A 21757-nucleotide genomic window follows, 5' to 3' on the forward strand; every position below is an offset into this window, starting at 1 on the left:
TGTTGTCAATCAAAAAAAGCTCTTGTAATCACACAGAATCAGAGAGATAGTGAATTCCAGGTGCCGATCCTGAAGGAGATGTACCCAAGGTCTGGGGAACTCTAAAAACTTGCTCTGTGTCATCGCTTTTACTTTTCTTTTCTTCTTGCTTCTTTCGAGAGAGAGTAGAGTCGCGATCTACAAACAAACGAGAGTAAAGTGAGATAGAAGACTAAGTGAGTCGAACACACGAGTGCAATCCAAGGCGATATCGAGTCGAGTACTTCTACACTTGGTTCATTAACTCTTGCATTGTGTCACCATAGATAAATGATAAAAATATGAACTTCTCATTATGTTCTATATCAATGTTTATTATATGTGCAAATAATATTAACCTTATAATTTGAATCATAGAACAGAGCTAAGCCTCATATTTCCCCTGAAGATTTATTCTATGAAGTTGATTGTACTAAAATGAAACTGAGAGCTTTGTACAAAATCAAACTCTTACTTGGTTTCAGAGAGAATAGAAATGTTTTGTGTTTTAACTGTATTTCCCTCAAATAGCTTATAGTATAATTACTATCCAATCCATGACAATTCCAACTCAAAATTTTCAATTTTTTTCTTGTTGATGCTTGTGATGTCTACTTCGGCAATTCCAGCGAAAGTTCTAATGGAAATCCCATGCCACCGTTGTGTCATCCAAATTACTAAACTGATGTGCCCTATTGAAACCTTGTATGAATGACATTGCACTGTTATCCTTATATATTATGGCATCCTGAAAACATAAATTTAGCAAATGGCTGTGAAAGCTTTTGCTAAACTTTTTGAATTCAATAACTTCATCTGAGAAGCTCTGTGGAATTAGTGCCAAATGATAATCGTTCTTAATCTTTTTGCTTATCATTTTCTTTTTCTTGCTCTTTCCCCCAGACGTAAGTGATTGTGTCTCAATGTCTCCATCCAAGACTTTTAAAAATCGTTTTTATCACCTGAATCTACCTGAGAAACAGCTCCAGAAAGAATATCATCAGCTATGCCAATGTAGGAGGTTATATGGCATACCTTTGTTTGGTGGAACAGGATCATAGAAGACATTCACATTGATATTCGCAAAAGATAGATTGTTTTTTCACGAGGTTTCGGCTAAGCAACGGAAGCGCAGTAACCGGCCAAGCAATTTAGTATTACAATTGGGTTAGGCAACGGAAGCCAAGAACTCCAGCCAAGCTATTGGGTATTGATTCTGAACCCAAAACCGGGACGAAGAAGGGGGGAAACAATACTGGTGCAAACTGCGAAGTTGATGTGTCTTTACCAAACCGACAAGGTGACCATTATTAAACCATGACACTTCACCGTCGGTAAAACACTGACCATTCACCCACCGATTATAAACTCCTACAGACACAAATAACTTCTTTTGTGGCTTCAATAAATTGATTATAAATAAATACATATAAGAGGACTATATTTAAGCAATGGGCCCATCGGTTTTAGGATTGTAATATCATCTGAGGATGTTTATAATCATTACAAGATGGTAAAGCAATGGCCCCATAACCTTATGGTGATATGGTCCATGGAATATACATAATCTTTCTGCCTTCCTCTTTTATGTTGTAATAAGAGGACTTTACAGAATGGTATAGTTGCAAGTGTTGGGGGCATTCTTTAACCAACCAAAAAGAAAAAAGAAAACAACACTGATTCTTACATATGACACTTTGAAGACATCTTACCTTTTTATTCTTTCAGGTGACTCCTTTTTCTTTTTCTTCCTTTTGTTTTATGAGATCTTCATGACCCCTTAGTTACTCCTTTTGTGATTTTGAAGATATTGGTCTTGATGTTTGTTGGTGGACTTGTAATGTGCGTGCAAAAGAAAATCCGATTTTAGAGAGTTAGGTTAGGTTACATCTTTATATATACATGGGGTAGGTTTGGTCCACAAATGAAGATAGAAAAAAAACCTACAATGTATTTTAGAACATTTTTTTTCTTTAATAACAGGAAAATATCTTATTGATCCTTTACTGAATATCGTATATGTGGAATAAACAATCAATCTACATTAATTGTTCTTGTGTATCCAAATTCTAATAGCTATTGTTTTCTTTTATTTTTAGTTTTCACAGATGATACAGAGAAAAAGACTAGAATAGCACTAAACCAAGTTTTTGTTCCCAAAGTAGCACTCAAGGCTCAAAGTCACAAAAATAGGTTTCATTAAAGAGGTAATGTACACTTATACCCCTAGGGTTAATTAATCCAAACCTTAGGGTTTAGAGTTAAGGGGTGGGGTTTTGGAATTAGGGTTTAAAATTTTATAAATAATAAATAATAAAATAAAAAATAAAAATTTTAAAAACAGTTTCAAAAAGTATTTTTAAATTATAAAAATAAAATCTGAAAAAAATAAAAAAAATTTCAAATTTTTTTTTTGAAAAAAAATTATAAAAATTTCGAATCTGAAAACATATAATCTGAAACTATAAAAAAAATTTTATTTTTTTTATTTTTATTTTTTATTTTTTTTATTTTTATTTATTTTAGTTTGTTTATTTAATTTTAAACCAAGGGTATTATAGATATTTTACTCTTTAATGAATGTCATTTTTGTGACTTTCTCCTTCTAATGCTATTTTTGAGACATAAACTTCAAAAGGTGCTATTATTGACAATTGCCCGATGATACATGTTATGTTAGATTTTTCTTTCTGAGCGATTACATTTTTGCATTCCCACGTATATCGAACACAAAAGACGAAATGGAGTATATATCAACATCAAGTTTGTGGATTGGCTTCTAAGACTGAATGGCATGGCGTTAATTTTAATAACATGGCATGTTTAAGATTTTGTGGCAATCAAATGATATATCGTTGTTTTAAGCATATATATGACAAATTATCTTAGAAAATATAGTCCAACTGTGTCGTTGAAAAAAGAAAAATCCAGCTTTGCTACAAAGAAGAATAATAAAAAATTATCTTTTATGTGATTCTAAAAAAAATTCCCAAAATTTTGATATGGTCATTCGTATGCTAATATATATATATATATAAGCAAATGTATGTAGTGTAATAGTGCCATATATTGTTTTATTTTCTGGTTCATGTATGAGACCAGTGAAATTTGTTGAAAAGCTATTTACACCTTTGATTAGCATACACGCAGCAAAATGTGATAGAAATTCACTTTGCAAAGGCAATTATAGTAATTGAAAATTTGATAAACCTTTGCTTATTTGATCGGCCACTTCTCCGCAAATAGACTAATACATATGAATCTATTCTATTAGAAGGGAAGCAGTCTTGATAAATCTACTTATAAAGGTTATTTGGACTCTTTCATTAGACTTAATTTTTATTTGTCTTATCTTATACTAGGTCCTTGTCCGCGCTACGCGCAGATAGTATTTTGATTTTTTTTTCATATTTTTGTACTATTATGTCAATTGTTTAGTTTTATAAAATGTTATGTTTTTATTGTAAATTTGGAATAAAAAATCTAATTTTCCCTTACTGTAAAGTAAGTTAATTTTTTTGAATCTTACCACAACACATTATACATGAAGAGAATATAGTTGGTCTTTATATTCTTATTTGGTGTAATATTGAAAAATTTGATGGTTTGTTTAAAAGGTTTTCTTAAATTATATATTTTAGGATTGATTTTCGTGACTATATTCTATAATTGTTTTAAAAAATTGTTTGTCCCATATAGACATCCACATAAATATGGACTTTTGATAAATTTGTTCATTGGGATATTTAGTTTTACTTTCAACATTATTCTCTTTTTTTGGCACCCTCATGCTAGCTTGTGGGGCTAGCCAACTTGGTGCAAAAGGGTTTTGCAAAAGCTGATCGAGATGCGCGTGATCGGATACCTTTTGCTAGGCTATTCGTACAGAATTTTAAAGATCTAGGTAAGCAATAGAAAGTTCAGAAAATTATTTGGATACAGCCTGTATTTCGTCGAGCTCCGAGTCCAGCGCATGCCAATCTTCCTCCTTTTGAATGAGTATAACCAGTTGTTCACAGTCGATTGAAAGACTATCTCTTTGTGTCCAAACTTCAGTATCATTTGCATTGCCAATAGCAAACTTTCAGCTTCCGCTTGCAGTGGTGATTTGGTGTGTGTATATCAGCCCTTGCTCCAAATATCATTGGAAAGTCACCATCCATTAACACAAAGCCAAGTATAGATATGTCTATTTCATTTATCCAGGATGTCTAGCAGGAGCGTTTCTTTGCGGAGGAACAGTTGTGTCCGTTACCTCAACTCCCATATCAATCTCCATAATTTCGTCTATACGTTGAGCTATCCTTCAACACTCTGCTTAAATTTTATTCGCTAATGAGAAATACATAATTCCTACGACACTATTAATGATTAATGATTGTTTTTTTTGTAACACCGATACGGCAAACTTATGTTTGATTTAGCAAAACTCTTATTTTAATTTTGTATTAAAGAATAAATCATATTTTATATTATCCATAATTTTAGTAAATCTGCTTATTTGTCATGTTTTTATTAGGTTTTAGCTAAATCGTTGATTTATTATTTATTTTAAGCTAAGTCACTAATTCATTAATTTAAAAAATACCCTTAATTAATATTATATATATATTAAAAATGAATTTTATTTTAGTAATATTAAATTTCTATTTTATATTAAAATTTAGTTAGTTTTTCTTATTTGTCATATTTTATTAGGTTTTAAACTTTTAGATAGGTTATTGATTTATTATTAATTTCTAACTGATTCGCTAATGTGTTAATTAAAACAATACCCTTAATGAATTTTATATATAGTTAAAAACAAATTTTATTTAATCATATAAAATTTATATGCTATATTAATATTAAAGAATTGATTCTAAAAAATAAGATAATTCTTATATATATTTTGTTGCTATCTGAAAACAATATTTTTATTATAAAAGTTAAAAAGATACAAAAAGATCAGTCTCTGTCCACTCTAAGGAAGCCCCGTCTCAGGCGAAATTATAGTTAAATATTATTCAAGAAAATACATTTATATAAAGATATTTTCTAAAGTATTTCTAAGATATGAGTGTTTAAAAAAATTTAACACGGGATATTTAGAACACGGAATTATGCTTATGAGAGAATGGCTCAAGAATGGGCTTCGAAATGGGTCGAATGGGCTTCAAAAATAGCTTATTTTTTTAACTCAAGCCCAGTCCGGATGATATGGTATTTTGGTTGGTTCACAATATTTTGTCCATGTGGCAAGGCTTAGAAATTAGGGATTTAGTCCCTTTTATATAGCACTAGTGGCTGGCCTCCGCGCAAGCGGGGATTTTGGTTTAATTTGGAATAGACCTAAGTAATTGATAACATTGCCATGTGTATAAGAAAATGTTCATTTTCCATCAAATAGTTTAATATCTTCAATTACAATGCTTAGTTTTTAAGTGTTTGTTTTTAAACTTTGATTATGGCTTCTTGTAGGAAATAAGAAAGTTTATAAAGAAAAAAATAACAAAAAAGTTTATAAAGCTTGATGAGGTCGGCTATTATATATGATAGTTTAATTATGCGATCTATATGAATCTTAGAGTGAAAATAGTTATGAGCATTAGTTGGGCTTTAAAATTTCGATTTGAGAAAATCACTGAACTGATAAGTTAATTTAAAAGTTGTCGTGTTTTGCTGTAAGACATAACCTAGCTTGTTGCCATTTCGTAGTTTGATAGGCTGTGTAGAAGTTAACCCGTTTTACTTTCTGAATATGTATTCCAGCATAAATAAAGGAGAGGTTTGTTTTGCTAAATACGGAAAGACACGTCAACGTTCCTCTTTATTTAAAATAAAAGTAACTATTCACCGAGTAGGAGATAGTTTAAAGACATTACCAAACTTCAGATTCAGAAATAGATTTCACTAAGAGGATGAGCACATATTTTGGGTTGTTTTCTTGAGAAGCGATGGAAACCAAGATTTTTATTTTTTAGCATGAAAGTATTCAACTCTTTGATGAAGTGGGCTTGTGTGTTGTTGTACTCCGAATACCTCGCCACCAAACCTCTCGAATATGTTAGTCAAATTGTGGTGGTCCTTTTAAAAATAAGACGGCATCAGATTCTTATATGTTGATTGTATTGGCGTTATTTAATTTAAGATACAACCACTTAAAATAGACCAAGGTATGGCCGTCAACGTTCCCTTTATTAAAAAAACTTTATTTTAGAACCAAGTAACAGTTAAACAGAAGATAGTTTGCAGATAATTCAAAAAAATAACCAAAGATGGAAGAATAAAAAACATGGAAAATAGTTATTTAAGGTACAGAAGTTAAGTGGGAATGACATTGTTGGACTTGAAAAATATTACTCACAGGCGCTTGCGGGTGTTCTCATCGTCTCCAAAGCTTGGTGGTTTTGCTGCCTCACCGTCCATTTCTTTCGTGTATGCATCACATGTGAAGTTGCCAGATGCTGGTGGTTGTTCCGATTAGTCGTACACCTGTGGTGCTTTGCTGCTGCTTGCAACCTGAAAAACAGTTTTGCATGTATTTTGTTTTAGAGCTCCCCAGACAATAATTCAATTAAAACTTATATTAGCCAACCTCTGAATGTGTGTTGAGAGCCACATCTTCAGTGATTGAAGAGACGGTGAAGGTTCAGTGGTTGGGGGTGAAATTAAAATAGGTTTAAGTTTAGTGAGTCAATGAGAGCAACCTTAACCATTTTAAAAATATAAGATGAATGGAGTGCTGGGGTGGAAGCTAACCTCCTCAAGAGCCATTGTGGCTGCATCTTTCTTGGTCTGTTTGGTCATCTCCGTGTCAGACACCACAAATACAGCATTTTCGTAGCCATCATCTAAAGGCTACTCGACATGGAACCTGGTAAAAGTGCGTGAAGTGGTGACGTTTGTTGATACTTTTGGATTGTTCTACCTTCGAGTGAGTATGATTATTCTGTACCTGATGACTCCAGTGACGTTTGGTGAAACACATCTATTGCACTGTAGTGAAGTCTTGGATTTGTCCAATCTCCTGCTGCAACCAGTGCAAGCGACAGACGACCTCTTATGTCGACCAACCATTTTGCTGGAGGACACCGACGATCCTAGCCTTACATAGAAAATAAGCCTTATGGGTCTTAACGGAGAGAAATAAATGACCATTAGTTGGAGAATTCTAAAGTCGTATAGTATTCACAATATAGGATGACAGAGTTATAATAACCTAGTCGTTGGACTTTGGAGAGGCACTGTGAAGATCTCAACACGTGGGAGGACCTCTTCTGTCCCACCAATACCTCCAAAAATTTTAGGATTCACCGTGATGACCACCATGACAGAGTGAGTAGTATAGCCTGAGCACAAATTCCCCCAAAAACTTGTGGCTGCGCCATCCCACAAAGACAAATACAGCATGACCAAACTGTAATTGGAGATAATATAAGTTAAGGAAAAGAAGAAATAAATGGAGATAAGCATGGAAACTTTGAAATGGCGAGTATGAACTTACAGCTCAATGAAAAAACGGACGACAAACGATTCGTTGCTGCCGCCTAGTTGAGGTCATAGCCTTACATGAAACATATTTGTTCAACATCTGAGAGTGTGAAAAGTATTTTACGATTCAATTGGATTGGTGAATTTAAAACTGAAAAAGGAAATAGACTCTACCGGGGAGTTATAAGTTCGTATTTGCAAGAGCGTGGAGATCGTCAAAGTTGGCCTTGGTAACATCTGTCTGGACAGAAATAGCATCGGAAGCAGACATTTTCTACAGTTGAATAAAAGATTAGCCGGTTGAGAGACACAATAAGCGAGTAAGCGATGTTTGATTCCCGATCCTGGCATCAATTATTTACAGAGATATCGATAGAATGAGAAGAGAGGGGGGAGCTGAAGAGTTCCATGGATTTTTATTGGAGAAGTTTAGAGAGAGGGAAGGAATACAGAGGTGAACCTAATCAAAGCCAAAAATAGCGTTGACTGGTGAAGGTGATACGACAAAATGGAGAGAAATAGCTTAAAACAGGCTTATTTAGGTCTTTATGTGGGAAACTATAAATGGGTTCGATATTTTTATAAAGTTATGGTTCGAAGCCCATAAAACAAACACCCTTGATGACATGTCTAAATGATAGGTTCTAAATATTTTGTCATATGTGGCATGCCTAAGAAGCTTTAAAAATAGTCCTAAATATTTTGTCCTATGTGGCATGCCTAAGAAGCTTTAAAAATAGTCCCTTTTATATAGTAGGATATTTGTACAATATATTAGTCAATACCATATATTTAACCGATTTTTATTCTTTCCTCTAACAAGATGCGTGATATTAATTATTAATATCATTAGTTTGTTACCGAAATTAGAGGGAATCAAGTTATGGAGATTTTCCTAAAATGTTAGAGTCAAAAGGAATCAAATTATGGGAATCAAATTAATATCGTGAGTTTGTTGCACCCTTCTGTGCATTCCCATCTATGCAGCATGTCCATATGTGTTATTTTATTATTTATAATTCTTGATTAAAATAAACTACATATTTAATTTAGTACTATATATATACAGTAGAACTTCTATAAACTAATATTCGATAGATTAATAATCTCTATAAATTAATAAATTTCGTTGGTTCCAACTTGAATCGGTTTAAAATTTGACGTAAATCGATAAAATAATAAAATAATATTTTTTGAATATTCTATTTAAATATAAGATCCCATTTAAATTATAAAATAATAATTTATATGTATACATATTTTATATATGTAAAAACCTATTATTATATTATTTATTTTATATTCACAATGAAATTATCTTTATATTTTCTTAACACTTAATATATTTTTGATGAGATTTAGTAATATTATATTTAAAATCACATTTAAGTTCTATGCAATATATATTATTATACACACTAAATAATATAATAAAGTTAATATTTTTATTTGTAACACAATAATAAAGTTAATATAAATGTCAAATTTCAAAAAACAAAATTAATGACTATACACTAAAATCAAATATTTTTCTTTTCTTATAATAAATATATCTTAAAATAAAAAATCTAAATAAGAAAACATTTATAAATTAATAAAATTTCAAAGTCCCAACATTATTAATTTATAGAGATTTTACTGTTTATATATATAATCTTTCCATGATGAGGAAAGATGGACGTCTAATAATACAATCATCCATCAACTAAAAACATGGTTCAAAAATTTATTTTAAAATTATTATTATTATTATTTGTTTTATATAAAACAGTTATTCTATAAATTAACTTTATGCTCAGGATCTACAATATTTATATATATTGTATCATTAAAAATATTGTACTATATCATTTTACATTATATAGTTTCAAATATTTACAAACTCAAATTTAATAAAAATAGTTTGGCAAATCATATGTTAAAACAAAATTATATATATATATATATATATATATATATATATATATATATATAACCTCAACTTAATTTTTATAAAAATTATTATAATAAAAATAATTATTAAGAAAGTTTAAAAACTATTGAAAACATACAAATATGTTCTATTAAATTAGCTAAAAAAATCTACTAAGTAAATCTTAATCCATATCAATTTAACAAATGTAACTCTTATAAAATAAACAAGATATAGTGAGAGAGTAGGTCTGGATATTCAGATATTCAGGTCAACTGCTTTTTATCTGGATTTTTTGGATCATAAACATTTAGACACAATAAATATTTGAATTCTTTTAATTAGGGTTTAGGTTGGTTCCATGTCCGGGTTGGTTCAGAATAATAATTCAAATACATGTAACATACATTTAATATTTGGGTACATATCAGATTTAGGTTGGTTCAGATATTAAGATCTGTAAAGATTAGAAATACCTGAAAACCTTAAAATAATTTGAAACTTGAAAAATAACCACAAACTCAACAAATACCCAAAATATATTCAGGTACTCGAAAAAGATCTGAAATGCTTCCCGAAATATAACCCATAAAACCAAAAATATATTTTAAAATTTTTTACATGAAATCTGAAAGTATAACTGAAAACTTAACTAAAAAAAAAAGAATATCTGTAATATCAAAAACATATCCAAAATACACAAATATACCTAATATACATACAACATTTCATGTACGTTGGGTATCAGACCGGGTTTTGGGTAGGATCCGTCCAAACTAAGATCCACTGGTCCAAAAAATATCCAATATGTACATTTCCCTGGACTCGGACACGATCGTTTTTTTTAGATTCGAGTAAATGTCTAGGTTTAAGAAAGATAATTATATAAACATGTACATAAAAATCTCAAATAAACTAATTCATAAATTATATAATTTTAAACAAATTCACTTCTTCAATATTATACAATTTTGTTACATAATAATGTACAACAGCCACAAAATACTAATTCATGTCAAATTTTGTCTATAATTAAAAAAATAACGCTTCGATTATAATTCAAAAAACCTCGCGCTTTCGAAGCGCGGATCAAAATCTAGTCAATCCTATTAAAAGGGAAGGAGTTTTAAAAAATCTACTTATGAAAGTTGTTTGGGCCATTTCATTTAACTCATTATTTTTTTTTGTCTTACCTTAAATTTAGACTAACAATATATTACCATATATTTCTCATCTATTCAATTCCTTTATTTATTCAAATCTTACTCATAAATCCTAATCATTAGTATTACTATATTTACTATTTTGATTTTTAATCATAAAAGTATTGAAACTAATGTTTTATACTATCACTTTTATCATATAATATATGATTTAAACCAAGAGAAGTTACACGATATATATGTGTACATTCTAACTTCCTCTTTCCTTTATAATAAAGTAAGCATATCATATATAACTTTTCCACTAAAATCTCATATCATATAGTAAACTTTCAAACGTTTATAGTTTGGTAGACATTTTCACATTTAAAAATGAGTTTTTTAAATAGTCATGTTACCTTCAAAAAAATATAGAAATTCATTGGTTCTGTTAAAGCCAAACCTGACTTCACGATATTAGTATTGATTATTCACCATTTTGAAAATTATTGGTTTAGATATTATACTTTTATATAGTTCACTTAAAAACGAATCAATACTATTAAAAGGAAAATAGACTTTAAAAATCTAATATTAAAAAGTTGTTGGAGTCATGTATAACTATTTATTATTATTTTGGTAATACCATTAATCATTCTAACCATATAATATTTTAAATATTTTTAACAGATCCTAATATTATTCTTTATGATACCTTTACTCAGAAAAATATTTCATCAACCATGTTTTTTGTACAATAACGTTAAAAATCTATAGCAAAATGTTGTTGAACCTGATATTGACATAATCGTCCACATCTGTTCGGATATTTAGAATCCTAAGAAAAATCAAAAATATCTAAAAAATCTGAAAATATCCAAAATATGAAAAGTACTTGAAACTCCAAACAAATACTCAAAAAATTCAAATACCTAAAAATTCAAGATCTTATTCAAAATCTGACACGATAAACTGAAAATACCCAAAATTTTATCCAAATACCCAATTTTTTTTAATTTGAAAATTTACATGAAATCAAAAACTATAATCGTAAACCAAAAACTTAAAAAAATATCCATAATACCGGAAATATTTTCGAAATATCCAAATATACCTAATAAACACAACATATTTATGATCGGATGAAGGGTAGAACCCGGACTCAAACAAATACATGCGGGTCCAAAAAAATCCAATAAATTATATTCTCTAGACCTGAACTAAACCTATATTTTCGGGTCGGTTCAGTTTGTTTTTTTGATCCGGATATAATTCTCATGCCTAAAAAAAACTTATGTAAAAGTGTACATATAAAATCTCAAATAAATTAATTCGTAGATTATATAACCGTTAAAAATTATATATTTTCAATATAATAAAACTTTGTATTATATAATAATCTAAAAAATCTGCGCTTTCCCAGCGCAGATCAAAATCTAGTATAAGATTAATTAAGGAAATATCAAAAGATAATACACGTGAACAAGACCGTACTATACAATTCTTCAACGTGTCTCTTTTTATAAAGTGGCTTGATTTTCAACTATTTATTAGTAGTACTTCTTATTTAATAAAGGCATAAAAATTAAACTAAGTGGAGACTTGCATTCTATAATCATTATCGACATGCTAATACAGAAAGAGATGTGTGTTTGAAATGTTCTAATTTGTTTGGTATATGCATCACTATTAGTTATGGTATATTGAGAACACATGTCACAATGGGCCACACAAAGCTTGTTTTTCTTTTCTTCTTTAAACTTTCACACAAAGCTTGTTGAATGAATGATTGTACTCTTTCTATTTATAAAATAAAAATATATGATATAATAAGTAGGGAAATAGCAAACGATATCTTTATGATTTTAAGTATTATAAATATTTTTATGGATCCAACCAAGATTTATTTACATATTATATATATGTATATATATATATATATATATATATATACACTAATAAGATTCAACAATAATTATCCCAACCCATAAACTTGTGTTCTGACTATCAACTTGTGCTGAAGGAGAGCTGAAAAACTTCATAAACATTCTCCCTGTTTATTTTTATTTGACATTTTGCATTAGTACATATAAATTAACTAAACACTTAATTTTATATATTTAATAAAAATTTCATTAACTATTTAACTAACTATAATTCAAACAATAAAAAATATGCAGAATATAAAATATTATATAGCATTACAATCAATAATTTTATATTCAGAACTGAAACATCATCTAATTTGAAAACAAGAAGATCTTCAAAACTTCATCTATTAAAAATCAAAAGGAATATGAGCTAATTCAATCATCAAACAATTAAAATAACATATTATATCTAGACTATTATTTATGAAATGTTTTTGCTTATTTGTCATGTTCTCCATTATTTTAGGTAATATTGGTTACTTGTCATGTTTTTATTAGGTTTTAACTAAATCATTGATTTATTATTTTTTATTAGTTGAATTATTAATATATTAATTTAAAATTATCCTTAATTAATCTTGTATATAGTTAAAAACGAATGTTAATAATATTAAATTTCTATGTTATGTTAAAAACGAATTTTAAACAATATCTGTACTGAATTTTATATATAATTAAAAAATGAATTTTATTACCTAAAATAAAGTTTATATGTTATATGTTACATTAAATAATTGATTATAAAATAATATAATAGAATTATAAAAAATAAGATTATTCTTATAAATATTGTGTTGCTATCTAAAAATAATATTTTATTATAAAAGTTAAAAAGTTAAGATAAAAAACAATTGATAATTAAATATTAGTCAAGCAAATTATATAAAGATATTTTCTAAACTATTTCTAAGATATGAGTGTTTAAAAAAAATTAACACAATAGTAAGTATATATTTTGATAAAAAAAATATTTGACATATATAAATACTTTGATGTTTGATTTAATTATTTATAACCATAAATAATATTATTTATGGTTTTAGATTAATAAAACATAAACTAATAAGTATTCATAAGAAGTTTATGTCCGCATGTGCGGACAAAACACCTAATATAAAGATAATTCTGTTGTAAAAAACTACTTAAATATAATATTTTCCTAAAAAACTACTCCCTCCGTTTTTTTATATATGATGTTTTAGAAGAATTTTTTTGTTCCAAATTATTTGACGTTTTCAATTTTCTATGTAAAATTTATTACTAATTAATGCTAGATGACCAATGATATTATAGTTTCTATTTTATTATTGGTTAAATTATGGTTAGATAAATAATTAATGATGTTTTTGTTTAGAAATTAAATGTTTCTTAATCTATGTGCACAGTCCTAAAACGAGGGAGTATAAACTTTTTTTAAATATTTTATTTTTATTTTTAATCCATACGGTCAAAATCAGCAGAAGTGGACAGTTTAAAGGAACAACCTTTTGTAAAACCCAAGAAAAAACATTGTTTGAGCAAAGGACAGATTTGTCATTTACTATGAATCATATCTAATTTCAACCTACACTAACTACGAGGTACAAACCAATCCGATTTTACATAATTCAGTACTTGGTAGACGCAACAACTATACTAATTTTCTAAGCTTTGAAGTTTGAAAGCAATAATAACAATATTTGACACAATCCCCAAATCTACGATTAAGAAAGATTTTAAAAACCAGAAATTCAAAAATGAAGGAGTTGTGCAATGAATTTTTTTTTGAAAAAAAAATCACAACTGCCGTACCAATTAGTATCAGTTTCCCTTAATTGCATTATTACATAAACTTATTGCTATAAACTAATTAATTCGCTGTAATTAATGCAAACATATTCAACGTTGCATTTTCCAAAATAAAAGCATTGCCAAAAAAAAAAAACTAAATGTTTATTAAGAAAAGCAAAAAGATAAAAACTACAGTGTGCGTCAAATCATTCTCATCTTTTATTTTGGTCGCACAAATCTGAGAGAGAGAGAGAAAATATAATTGCAGACAGAGAAAGAGAGAGCTGTTGAGTGTGAAATAGAGAAGACAATGGGATGACTTTCACCATCATTTCGCAAACTCTTGCTTCTTCTTCGGTATGTTCTTTCCATCTCTCTGGTTTTACATTCTTCTTTTAGGAGAAATCCTTTCTCCTCTGCCCATTTTTCTCTTTTGTTCTGACACTTCTTCACTTGTAAAGATAACGTTTTGATTTTGTACATTTGGATCCAATCCACTCGGTATGTCATTTCGTTGAAGCAAAACCCCATTTTTGAAGTTTAATGTAGGAACCCATTTCGTCTTTTATATTAATTTTATCTGAAAAGCTCAGACAAGTTTCTACATTTCTTTTGTGTCTCGATTCACTTTTGTTTTTTTGGTTTGCAATGTCTTATGTTCCTCAAGTTTTGGTAAAGTATAGTTTCTTTGCTCCGAAAGAGTTGGTGAGATATTTTTCTTTTTAAACTCAAAGATTTTGATTTGACTCTGCTCTAATCCTTATTTTTGTTTTGTTCACTAGTAAACTATTTTTTGTTTGTTTGAATGTAGTTCATGTCCAACTTCTTGATTTCTTAGGATTTAATTGGATTAACTTTGTTTGTAACTTACATTGTTGTAACTGTAGAGAGATTCCTGTCTATTTTGTGTTGGGAAGTTATTTTGGTTTGTTTTGTCTGAAAAAGTTCTCTTTCTTTTTCTCCAGTGTTTAACGTCTATTAGACCACACAAAAGGTAGAGATCCAGCAATCTCCAGAGGTTTGTTCTTCTAATGATTCCTCTAAATTGAGTATAAGAAAGAAAAAAAACATTGCTTTAAACTCTGAACAATATTGATTGTAGATGTGCTTACAGTGTCAGTTTTGTAGGTGAAGAAAGCTTAACAAAAGGACTCTTTGAGTTAGCAGGATAATTAGTAGATTCTGGCCTGGAACCCTTACCTCGCACTTGACCACCCTTGGGTGAAGTCTAGACCACTCTTTGTCCTTGTTGCAGCCGGGGTCATGGCTACCGTGTTGCATTCTGAGTCGAGGCGCTTGTACTCCTGGTGGTGGGATAGTCACATCCCCAAAAACTCTAAATGGATCCAACAGAATCTTGCAGGTTTCTTTTTATCTCTCTTTATATATTGCTGGTGTTGCGTTCCTTTGTAAAAGAATGGGACTTTCTTTCTTGATGCAGATATGGATTCCAAAGTCAAGGCTATGATTAAACTCATCGAAGAGGATGCAGATTCTTTTGCGAGACGGGCTGAGATGTACTACAAGAAACGTCCAGAGCTGATGAAACTTGTTGAAGAATTCTACAGAGCATACCGTGCATTAGCGGAGAGGTACGATCATGCGACCGTGGAGCTTCGTCACGCTCACAAAACCATGGCCGAGGCGTTCCCTAACCAAGTGCCCTTCGACATGATTGAGGATTCTGCTTCTTCCTCTTGCTCTGAGCCACGCACGCCTGATAAAATGCCACCTGGACTCCAGCCCTTTTATGACTCTGACAGTACCACAAGTAGAAGAGGGTTAAGTCAGCTGAGTGAGTGCGTGGGAAGTTCTGAAACAGAAGTTGAGAGTTTGAAGAGGACGTTGGTTGAGCTTGGAGCTGAGAAGGAAGCCTTGAATCTTCAGTATCAGCTGAGCTTGAACAAATTATCAAAACTAGAAGAAGACCTTAAAGACGCTCAAAAGGATGTTAATGGGCTTGGTGAGCGTGCTAGCAAAGCTGAGATTGAGAGTAAGATACTTGCAGAAGGCCTTGCGAAGCTTGAAGCCGAGAGGGATGCTGCGCTTCTTCGATATAATCAAGCTATGGAGAAGATAGCAGATCTGGATGAATCATTAGCTCATGCACAAGAAGATGTAAAGGGGCTCACTAACCGAGCAATTAAAGCAGAGACAGAAGCGGAGAGTCTCAAGGAAGAGCAAAGTAGATTGCATTCTGAGAAGGAAGCTGGCTTAGCGCAGTACAATCAATGCCTTGAGATGATATCTACTCTAGAGAAGAAGGTGAAAGAGGCCGAGGAGAATGCTCAACTGTTTAGCAATCAGTCTGCAAAGGCAGAAGATGAGATTAAAGCATTGAGACATGAGCTTCTGAAGGTGAATGAAGTGAAGGACGGTTTAGTTATTCGTTACCAGCAGTGTTTGGAAACTATATCCAAGCTAGAGAGAGAAGTCTCTCATGCTCAAGAGAATGCCAAAAGACTGAGTAGTGAAGTTCTGGCTGGAGCTGCAAAATTGAAGACTGTTGAGGAGCAATGTACTGTTTTGGAGAGCTCAAATGAAACTTTGAAGGTAGAAGCAGATGGTCTAACACACAGATTAGCAGCTAAGGATCAAGAACTTATCCAGAAGCAAAACGAGCTTGAAAAGTTTCAAGGTTTGATCCAAGATGAGCACTCTCGGTTTTTGGAAATTGAAGCCAGTCTTAGAAGTTTGAAAGCTTTGCATTCTCAGTCTCAAGAGGAGCAAAAGGTTCTTGCTTCAGAACTTCAAAGCAGGGTTGAGATGCTGAGGGAGTTAGAGACTCGTAATCATAGCTTGGAAGGCGAGATCAGCTCAGTCAAAGAAGAAAATCGAAACATAAGTGACTCTTCTATGATCTCCCTTGAGACTCAGAAATGCGAGATTTCTAGCTTGAAGGAAGTTAAAGGAAGACTCGAGGAAGAAGTAGCTAGACAGATTAACCAAAGCAGTGCCCTCCAAGAAGAGATCTGTCGTCTGAAGGATGAAATCAACAGCTTGAATAGAAGGTATCAAGCAATAATGGAGCAAGTGAAACTCGCTGGATTGGAACCTGAATCCCTTGCCTGCTCTGTGAGGAAGCTACAAGACGAAAACTCAAAACTGACTGAGTTGTTTAACCTCCAAAGAGATGATACAGATGCTCTTACCGAGAAGCTGTGTGAGATGGATGACATTCTAAGGAAGAATGTTGGTCTAGAGAAGTTGCTTCTGGAATCAAACACTAAACTAGATGGTTCTAAGGAGAAGGCAAAGGATCTGCAAGAACGGTGTGACTCTCTAAGAAGAGAGAAATCTGAGTTTATCGCCGAGAGATCTAACTTGCTTTCTCAGTTGCAAATCATGACTGAGAATATGCAGAAGCTCTTGGAAAAAAACTCGTTATTGGAGACATCCCTCTCTGGTGCAAACATTGAGCTTCAAGGTGTAAAGGAGAAGTCAAAATGCTTTGAAGAATTCTTCCAGTTGCTCAAAAACGATAAGGCCGAGCTCACAAAGGAAAGAGAATCTCTCATCTCTCAGTTAAACAGTGTTAAGGAGAAGCTAGGAGTTTTGGAGAAGGAATTCACTGAACTGCAAGGAAGATATGCTGATCTACAGAGGGACAAACAGTTCAAAAATCTTCAAGTGGAAGAGTTAAGAGTCGCGCTAGCCACAGAGAAGCAAGAGCGTGCTAGCTACGAAAGATCAACTGACACCAGATTGGCAGAGCTGCAGAGTAACGTGAGCTTTCTTCGAGAAGAGTGTCGCTCCAGGCAAAAAGAGTTTGAAGAAGAGCTTGACAGAGCTGTAAATGCACAAGTCGAGATCTTCATCTTGCAGAAGTTTATAGAAGACTTGGAGCAGAAGAACTTTTCTCTCGTGATTGAGTGCCAGAAGTATGCGGAGGCGTCAACGTTCTCAGAGAAACTCATTTCTGAGCTTGAAAGCGAGAATCTTGAGCAACAGATGGAAACAGAGTTCTTGCTCCATGAGATTGATAACTGCAGAGGTGCAATCTATCAAGTGTTTAAGGCACTTCAACTTGAAGCAGCTGACCAGAAGATTGCGACAGAGAGAGTTCCAGTTTCACGCATCTTGGGTGGAATTAATGAACTGAAACGTTCACTTTCCATCTCTGAATATGAGAAGCAGCGGCTTGTGATTGAGAACTCTGTTCTCTTATCTCTACTTGGTGAACACCAATCCGATGGCATGAAGGTGGAATTAGAGAAAGAGAATGCAGAGAAAGATCTGGAGACGATGGTACATCGCTATGGGATGCTGAAAAAGGACAGGCTCGAGCTGTTGGAATTGAACCGCCAGTTGAAAGCAGAACTGATGGACAGAGAGCAGCGGGAGCTGGAGCTAAGAGCTGAACTGCAAACGGAGCATTCAAAGTTTGAGAGTTTGCATGAGTCATACATGGCTTTGCATCAAGATTACTCAAATGCTCTCGGCAAAAACAAAACTTTGGAGCTGAAATTCTCAGAGCTTAAAGGTGAAATGTGTATACTTGAGGTAGAGAACGATGCCATTCTTCAAGAAGCTGTTTCCTTGAGCAACATGTCCGTGGTTTACCAGTCATTTGGGTCTGAAAAGGCTGAAGCGTTTGCTGAAAACCTGAGAAGTTTACAAGATATTAATAGGGGGCTGAAGCAGAAGGTTGAGACATTGGAGGAGAAGTTAAAAGGGAAAGAGGTGGACAGTCAGGACCTTAATAGCAAGCTGGAGAAGTTACAGGAAAGCCTCGAAGAAGCAAACGAGCTAACTGATCTCTTAGAACATCAGATTACAGATAAAGAGGAAATCATGAGACAGAAGGCGATAGAGCTCCTGGAAGCCGAAGAGATGCTCAAGGCTACACACAATGCAAACGCGGAACTGTGCGAGGCAGTTGAAGAGCTGAGGAAAGACTGTAAGGAATCAAAACAACTAAGGAGAAATTTGGAGAGGCGGATCTCTGAACTGGTTGAATGCAGTGGGAGACAGGATGAAGAGATTAAAAAGCTTAGCAATGTGAAGGAGAATCTGGAGGTTGAGGTAGAGTTGCTACACAAGGAGATCCAAGAACAGCGAGTTCGAGAGGAGTTCCTGAGTTCGGAGCTGCAGGAGAAAAGCAATGAGTTCGGACTTTGGGATGCGGAGGCAACATCTTTCTACTTTGATCTACAGATCTCAGCTGTCCGTGAAGTTTTGCTGGAGAACAAAGTTAAGGAACTCACTGGAGTTTGTGAAAACCTCAAAGATGAAGCTGTTTCAAAGACCTCAGAGATAAAGCAGATGAAAGAAACAGTTGGATTCTTAGAATATGAAGTGACTGTGCTGAAGACTCAACTGTCTGCCTATGATCCCGTGGTAGCATCTCTTGCAGAAGATGTTAAATCACTAGAGAAAAATGCACTATTGTTGATGAAACTCCCTGCGCCATCTGATCGTTCCAGAGAGGTAAACCTATTTGTGTTCCTTCTAAGTGACATGTTACCTCTAGTAATTGACTTATATTGGTGACCTTGTTTGTATTCCTCATGAATTAAACTCTTTCGATTTCCTCAGGATGATGAGGATTCAGAAACAGAAGTCTCTCAAGGGCATAGCAGTACCAACCAAGACAATGGAATTGTGCTATTGCAGGACATGAGAACAAGAGTTAAAATCATCGAGCAAGCAGTTGTTGGGGAAAAGAAGAGGCTTGGAAAAATGAGAAGACGAAGCTCTTCCCACAGAAGCAGAGACCGCAGGCTGCTTGAAGAGACTGAACATGAGGACAAATTCTCTGGTGAATTCAGACAGCCTAGATCACCTGCAATAACTGAGATGAGAAATGGTTCATTGATGAAAGACATTCCCCTTGATCATGTTGCAGACTCTCCGTTCTATGGAAGAAGCCGGAGAACTAGCCGTGGCTCCAATGACCAGATGCTTGAGTTATGGGAAGAATCTGCTGAGCCAGAATCTAGCATCAAGTCTCTGATGAACTCAAAGAAGCCTACCCTTCCCCGTCTTCACCGCAGAAGCAGGAATCCGTCTATTGAATCACAGTCTGAGAAAGTTGTTGACAAGTTAGAGTTATCTAAAAGCGCTGAGGAGAACGCAAAGATCATGGAGAGACTTTTGGCTGATTCTCGAAGACTTGCAAGCCTTAGAGTCATCCTGAGAGATCTGAAAAGCAAGCTGGATCTGAGCGAGAAACCAGGCAAGTTCACTAATCCCGAATTTGCTAGAGTGAGGAAGCAGCTGAAAGAAATAGAAGACGCCATCCTTCAGCTTGAAAACACAAACGAGATTCTTGCCAAGGAAATTGAGGAGACTGGAGACGCCAGAGATATCTACAGAAAGGTGGTTATAGAGAAGTCAAGAATTGGATCCGAGAAGATTGAGCTGATGGAGCAAGAAATGCACAACATTGAGAGAACAGTGCTAAAGCTTGAAGATGGAGCAGCCAAAAGTAAAGGAAAGACAAAGTTCTCTGAGAGTAGGACAGTGATACTCTTGAGAGACATTATCCACAAAGGTGGGAAAAGGACAGCAAGGAAGAAGAAAAACCGTTTCTGTGGCTGCATGAGATCTTCTTCAGCTAAGGAAGAGTAGGGTTGGGTTGGATAATAATGTAACATCATCTAGTTTACTATCTATTTTTCACTTTGATCATCGAACTGACTCTAGAAGAAACTTTGTGGCATGGTTTCTGAAATAGTAGAGTAAATTAGTAACCTTGTCGCTTCTATGTAACTGTCTGTTTCAAACTTAGCACATCTCAGACTATTTTTGGATGATTTTCATTAATTGGAATGTAATATTACATTACTTGCTAAAAGATAAGTATCTTACAATAACATGTTGCTAATATTATGGAACGGTGAAGGCATGAAATCATCTGGGGGGAGGGGGGAATGTAACTTTTAAAGACTTGAAGAATTTAAAGATTCTATTGTTATTGGTTTAGTGATTCTAAAAGTCTTAATCAGATCTTTTGTTATTGGTGTAATGATTTTGTAATTCATTGTAGAATCTTTGGTTATTCCAAAAGTTGAGTATTTCTAGACTTTGCAATTCTATTAACTTTTGTGAACAATAATTCCTTACATTTAACTCATCAATCATTACTTTCAAAATATTAGAGTTGCAGATAATAATCTCAAAGTTTGGATAACAAAATTGTAAAAAAAAAAAAAATATTTGTCAAATAAATATGTCACACTATTATGTATCACTAAATAAAACATATATATTATGTCAAGTAAAAAAAGCATAACTATATAAGAAAATAGATTAAACCATGACAATGTAATACATCACAAACCCCAGATTTTTCATATACATGAAACATGTTTTTCGAAAGCCTAATACCATACAAATTAATTTTTTGATATACCTCACTAATAACTTTTAATATACCTTCCAGCACATCATTCATATATTAGTTATATGGAAACTTTCTAGAAGAATATTATAATTACTTTACATAAACAATAACAAAAATTAATGTGAAACTATGAAAATCCATGACAGTCCATAAGAGTTATATG

General features: G+C 32.5%; 1 protein-coding gene and 1 long non-coding RNA gene across 9 annotated transcripts; one reads left to right on the top strand and one right to left on the bottom strand.

The window, feature by feature from the left end:
- Positions 1-6161: 6161 nt before the first annotated feature.
- On the bottom strand, positions 6162-8814 carry LOC103868972. 5 transcript variants are annotated; one of them, XR_633092.3, is made up of 7 exons: positions 7666-8803; positions 7505-7591; positions 7220-7417; positions 6956-7105; positions 6760-6874; positions 6596-6621; positions 6162-6519 (listed from the first exon to the last, which is right to left on the bottom strand). It is a non-coding gene; the product is annotated as an uncharacterized LOC103868972 (long non-coding RNA). The 5 variants fall into 5 exon arrangements; XR_004458111.1 differs by having other exon boundaries at positions 6596-6874; positions 6956-7132; positions 7666-8814; XR_004458112.1 differs by having other exon boundaries at positions 6596-6874; positions 6956-7100; positions 7666-8813.
- Positions 8815-14402: 5588 nt separating this feature from the next.
- Positions 14403-21045, top strand: LOC103868973 (protein NETWORKED 1A). 4 transcript variants are annotated; one of them, XM_009147018.3, is made up of 5 exons: positions 14403-14603; positions 15212-15264; positions 15361-15609; positions 15688-19676; positions 19785-21045. In XM_009147018.3, the coding sequence occupies exons 3-5, from the start codon at positions 15510-15512 to the stop codon at positions 20817-20819; spliced, it is 5124 nt and encodes a 1707-aa protein (XP_009145266.1). In that variant the 5' UTR covers positions 14403-14603; positions 15212-15264; positions 15361-15509; the 3' UTR covers positions 20820-21045. The 4 variants fall into 4 exon arrangements, with proteins under 4 accessions (XP_009145266.1, XP_009145264.1, XP_009145267.1 ...); XM_009147016.3 differs by having other exon boundaries at positions 15367-15609; XM_009147019.3 differs by having other exon boundaries at positions 15375-15609.
- Positions 21046-21757: the final 712 nt, after the last annotated feature.

The sequence above is a fragment of the Brassica rapa genome, chromosome A05 (genome assembly GCF_000309985.2).
Source record: "Brassica rapa cultivar Chiifu-401-42 chromosome A05, CAAS_Brap_v3.01, whole genome shotgun sequence".
Classification (NCBI taxonomy): domain Eukaryota; kingdom Viridiplantae; phylum Streptophyta; class Magnoliopsida; order Brassicales; family Brassicaceae; genus Brassica; species Brassica rapa.

Coding starts and splice junctions, on each gene's coding strand:
- LOC103868973 (XM_009147018.3), top strand. CDS start 15,510: ATGGCTACCGTGTTGCATTCTGAGTCGAGGCGCTTGTACTCCTGGTGG. Junction 15,610..15,687: donor GATCCAACAGAATCTTGCAG/GTTTCTTTTTAT, acceptor TTCTTGATGCAG/ATATGGATTCCAAAGTCAAG. Junction 19,677..19,784: donor CATCTGATCGTTCCAGAGAG/GTAAACCTATTT, acceptor CGATTTCCTCAG/GATGATGAGGATTCAGAAAC.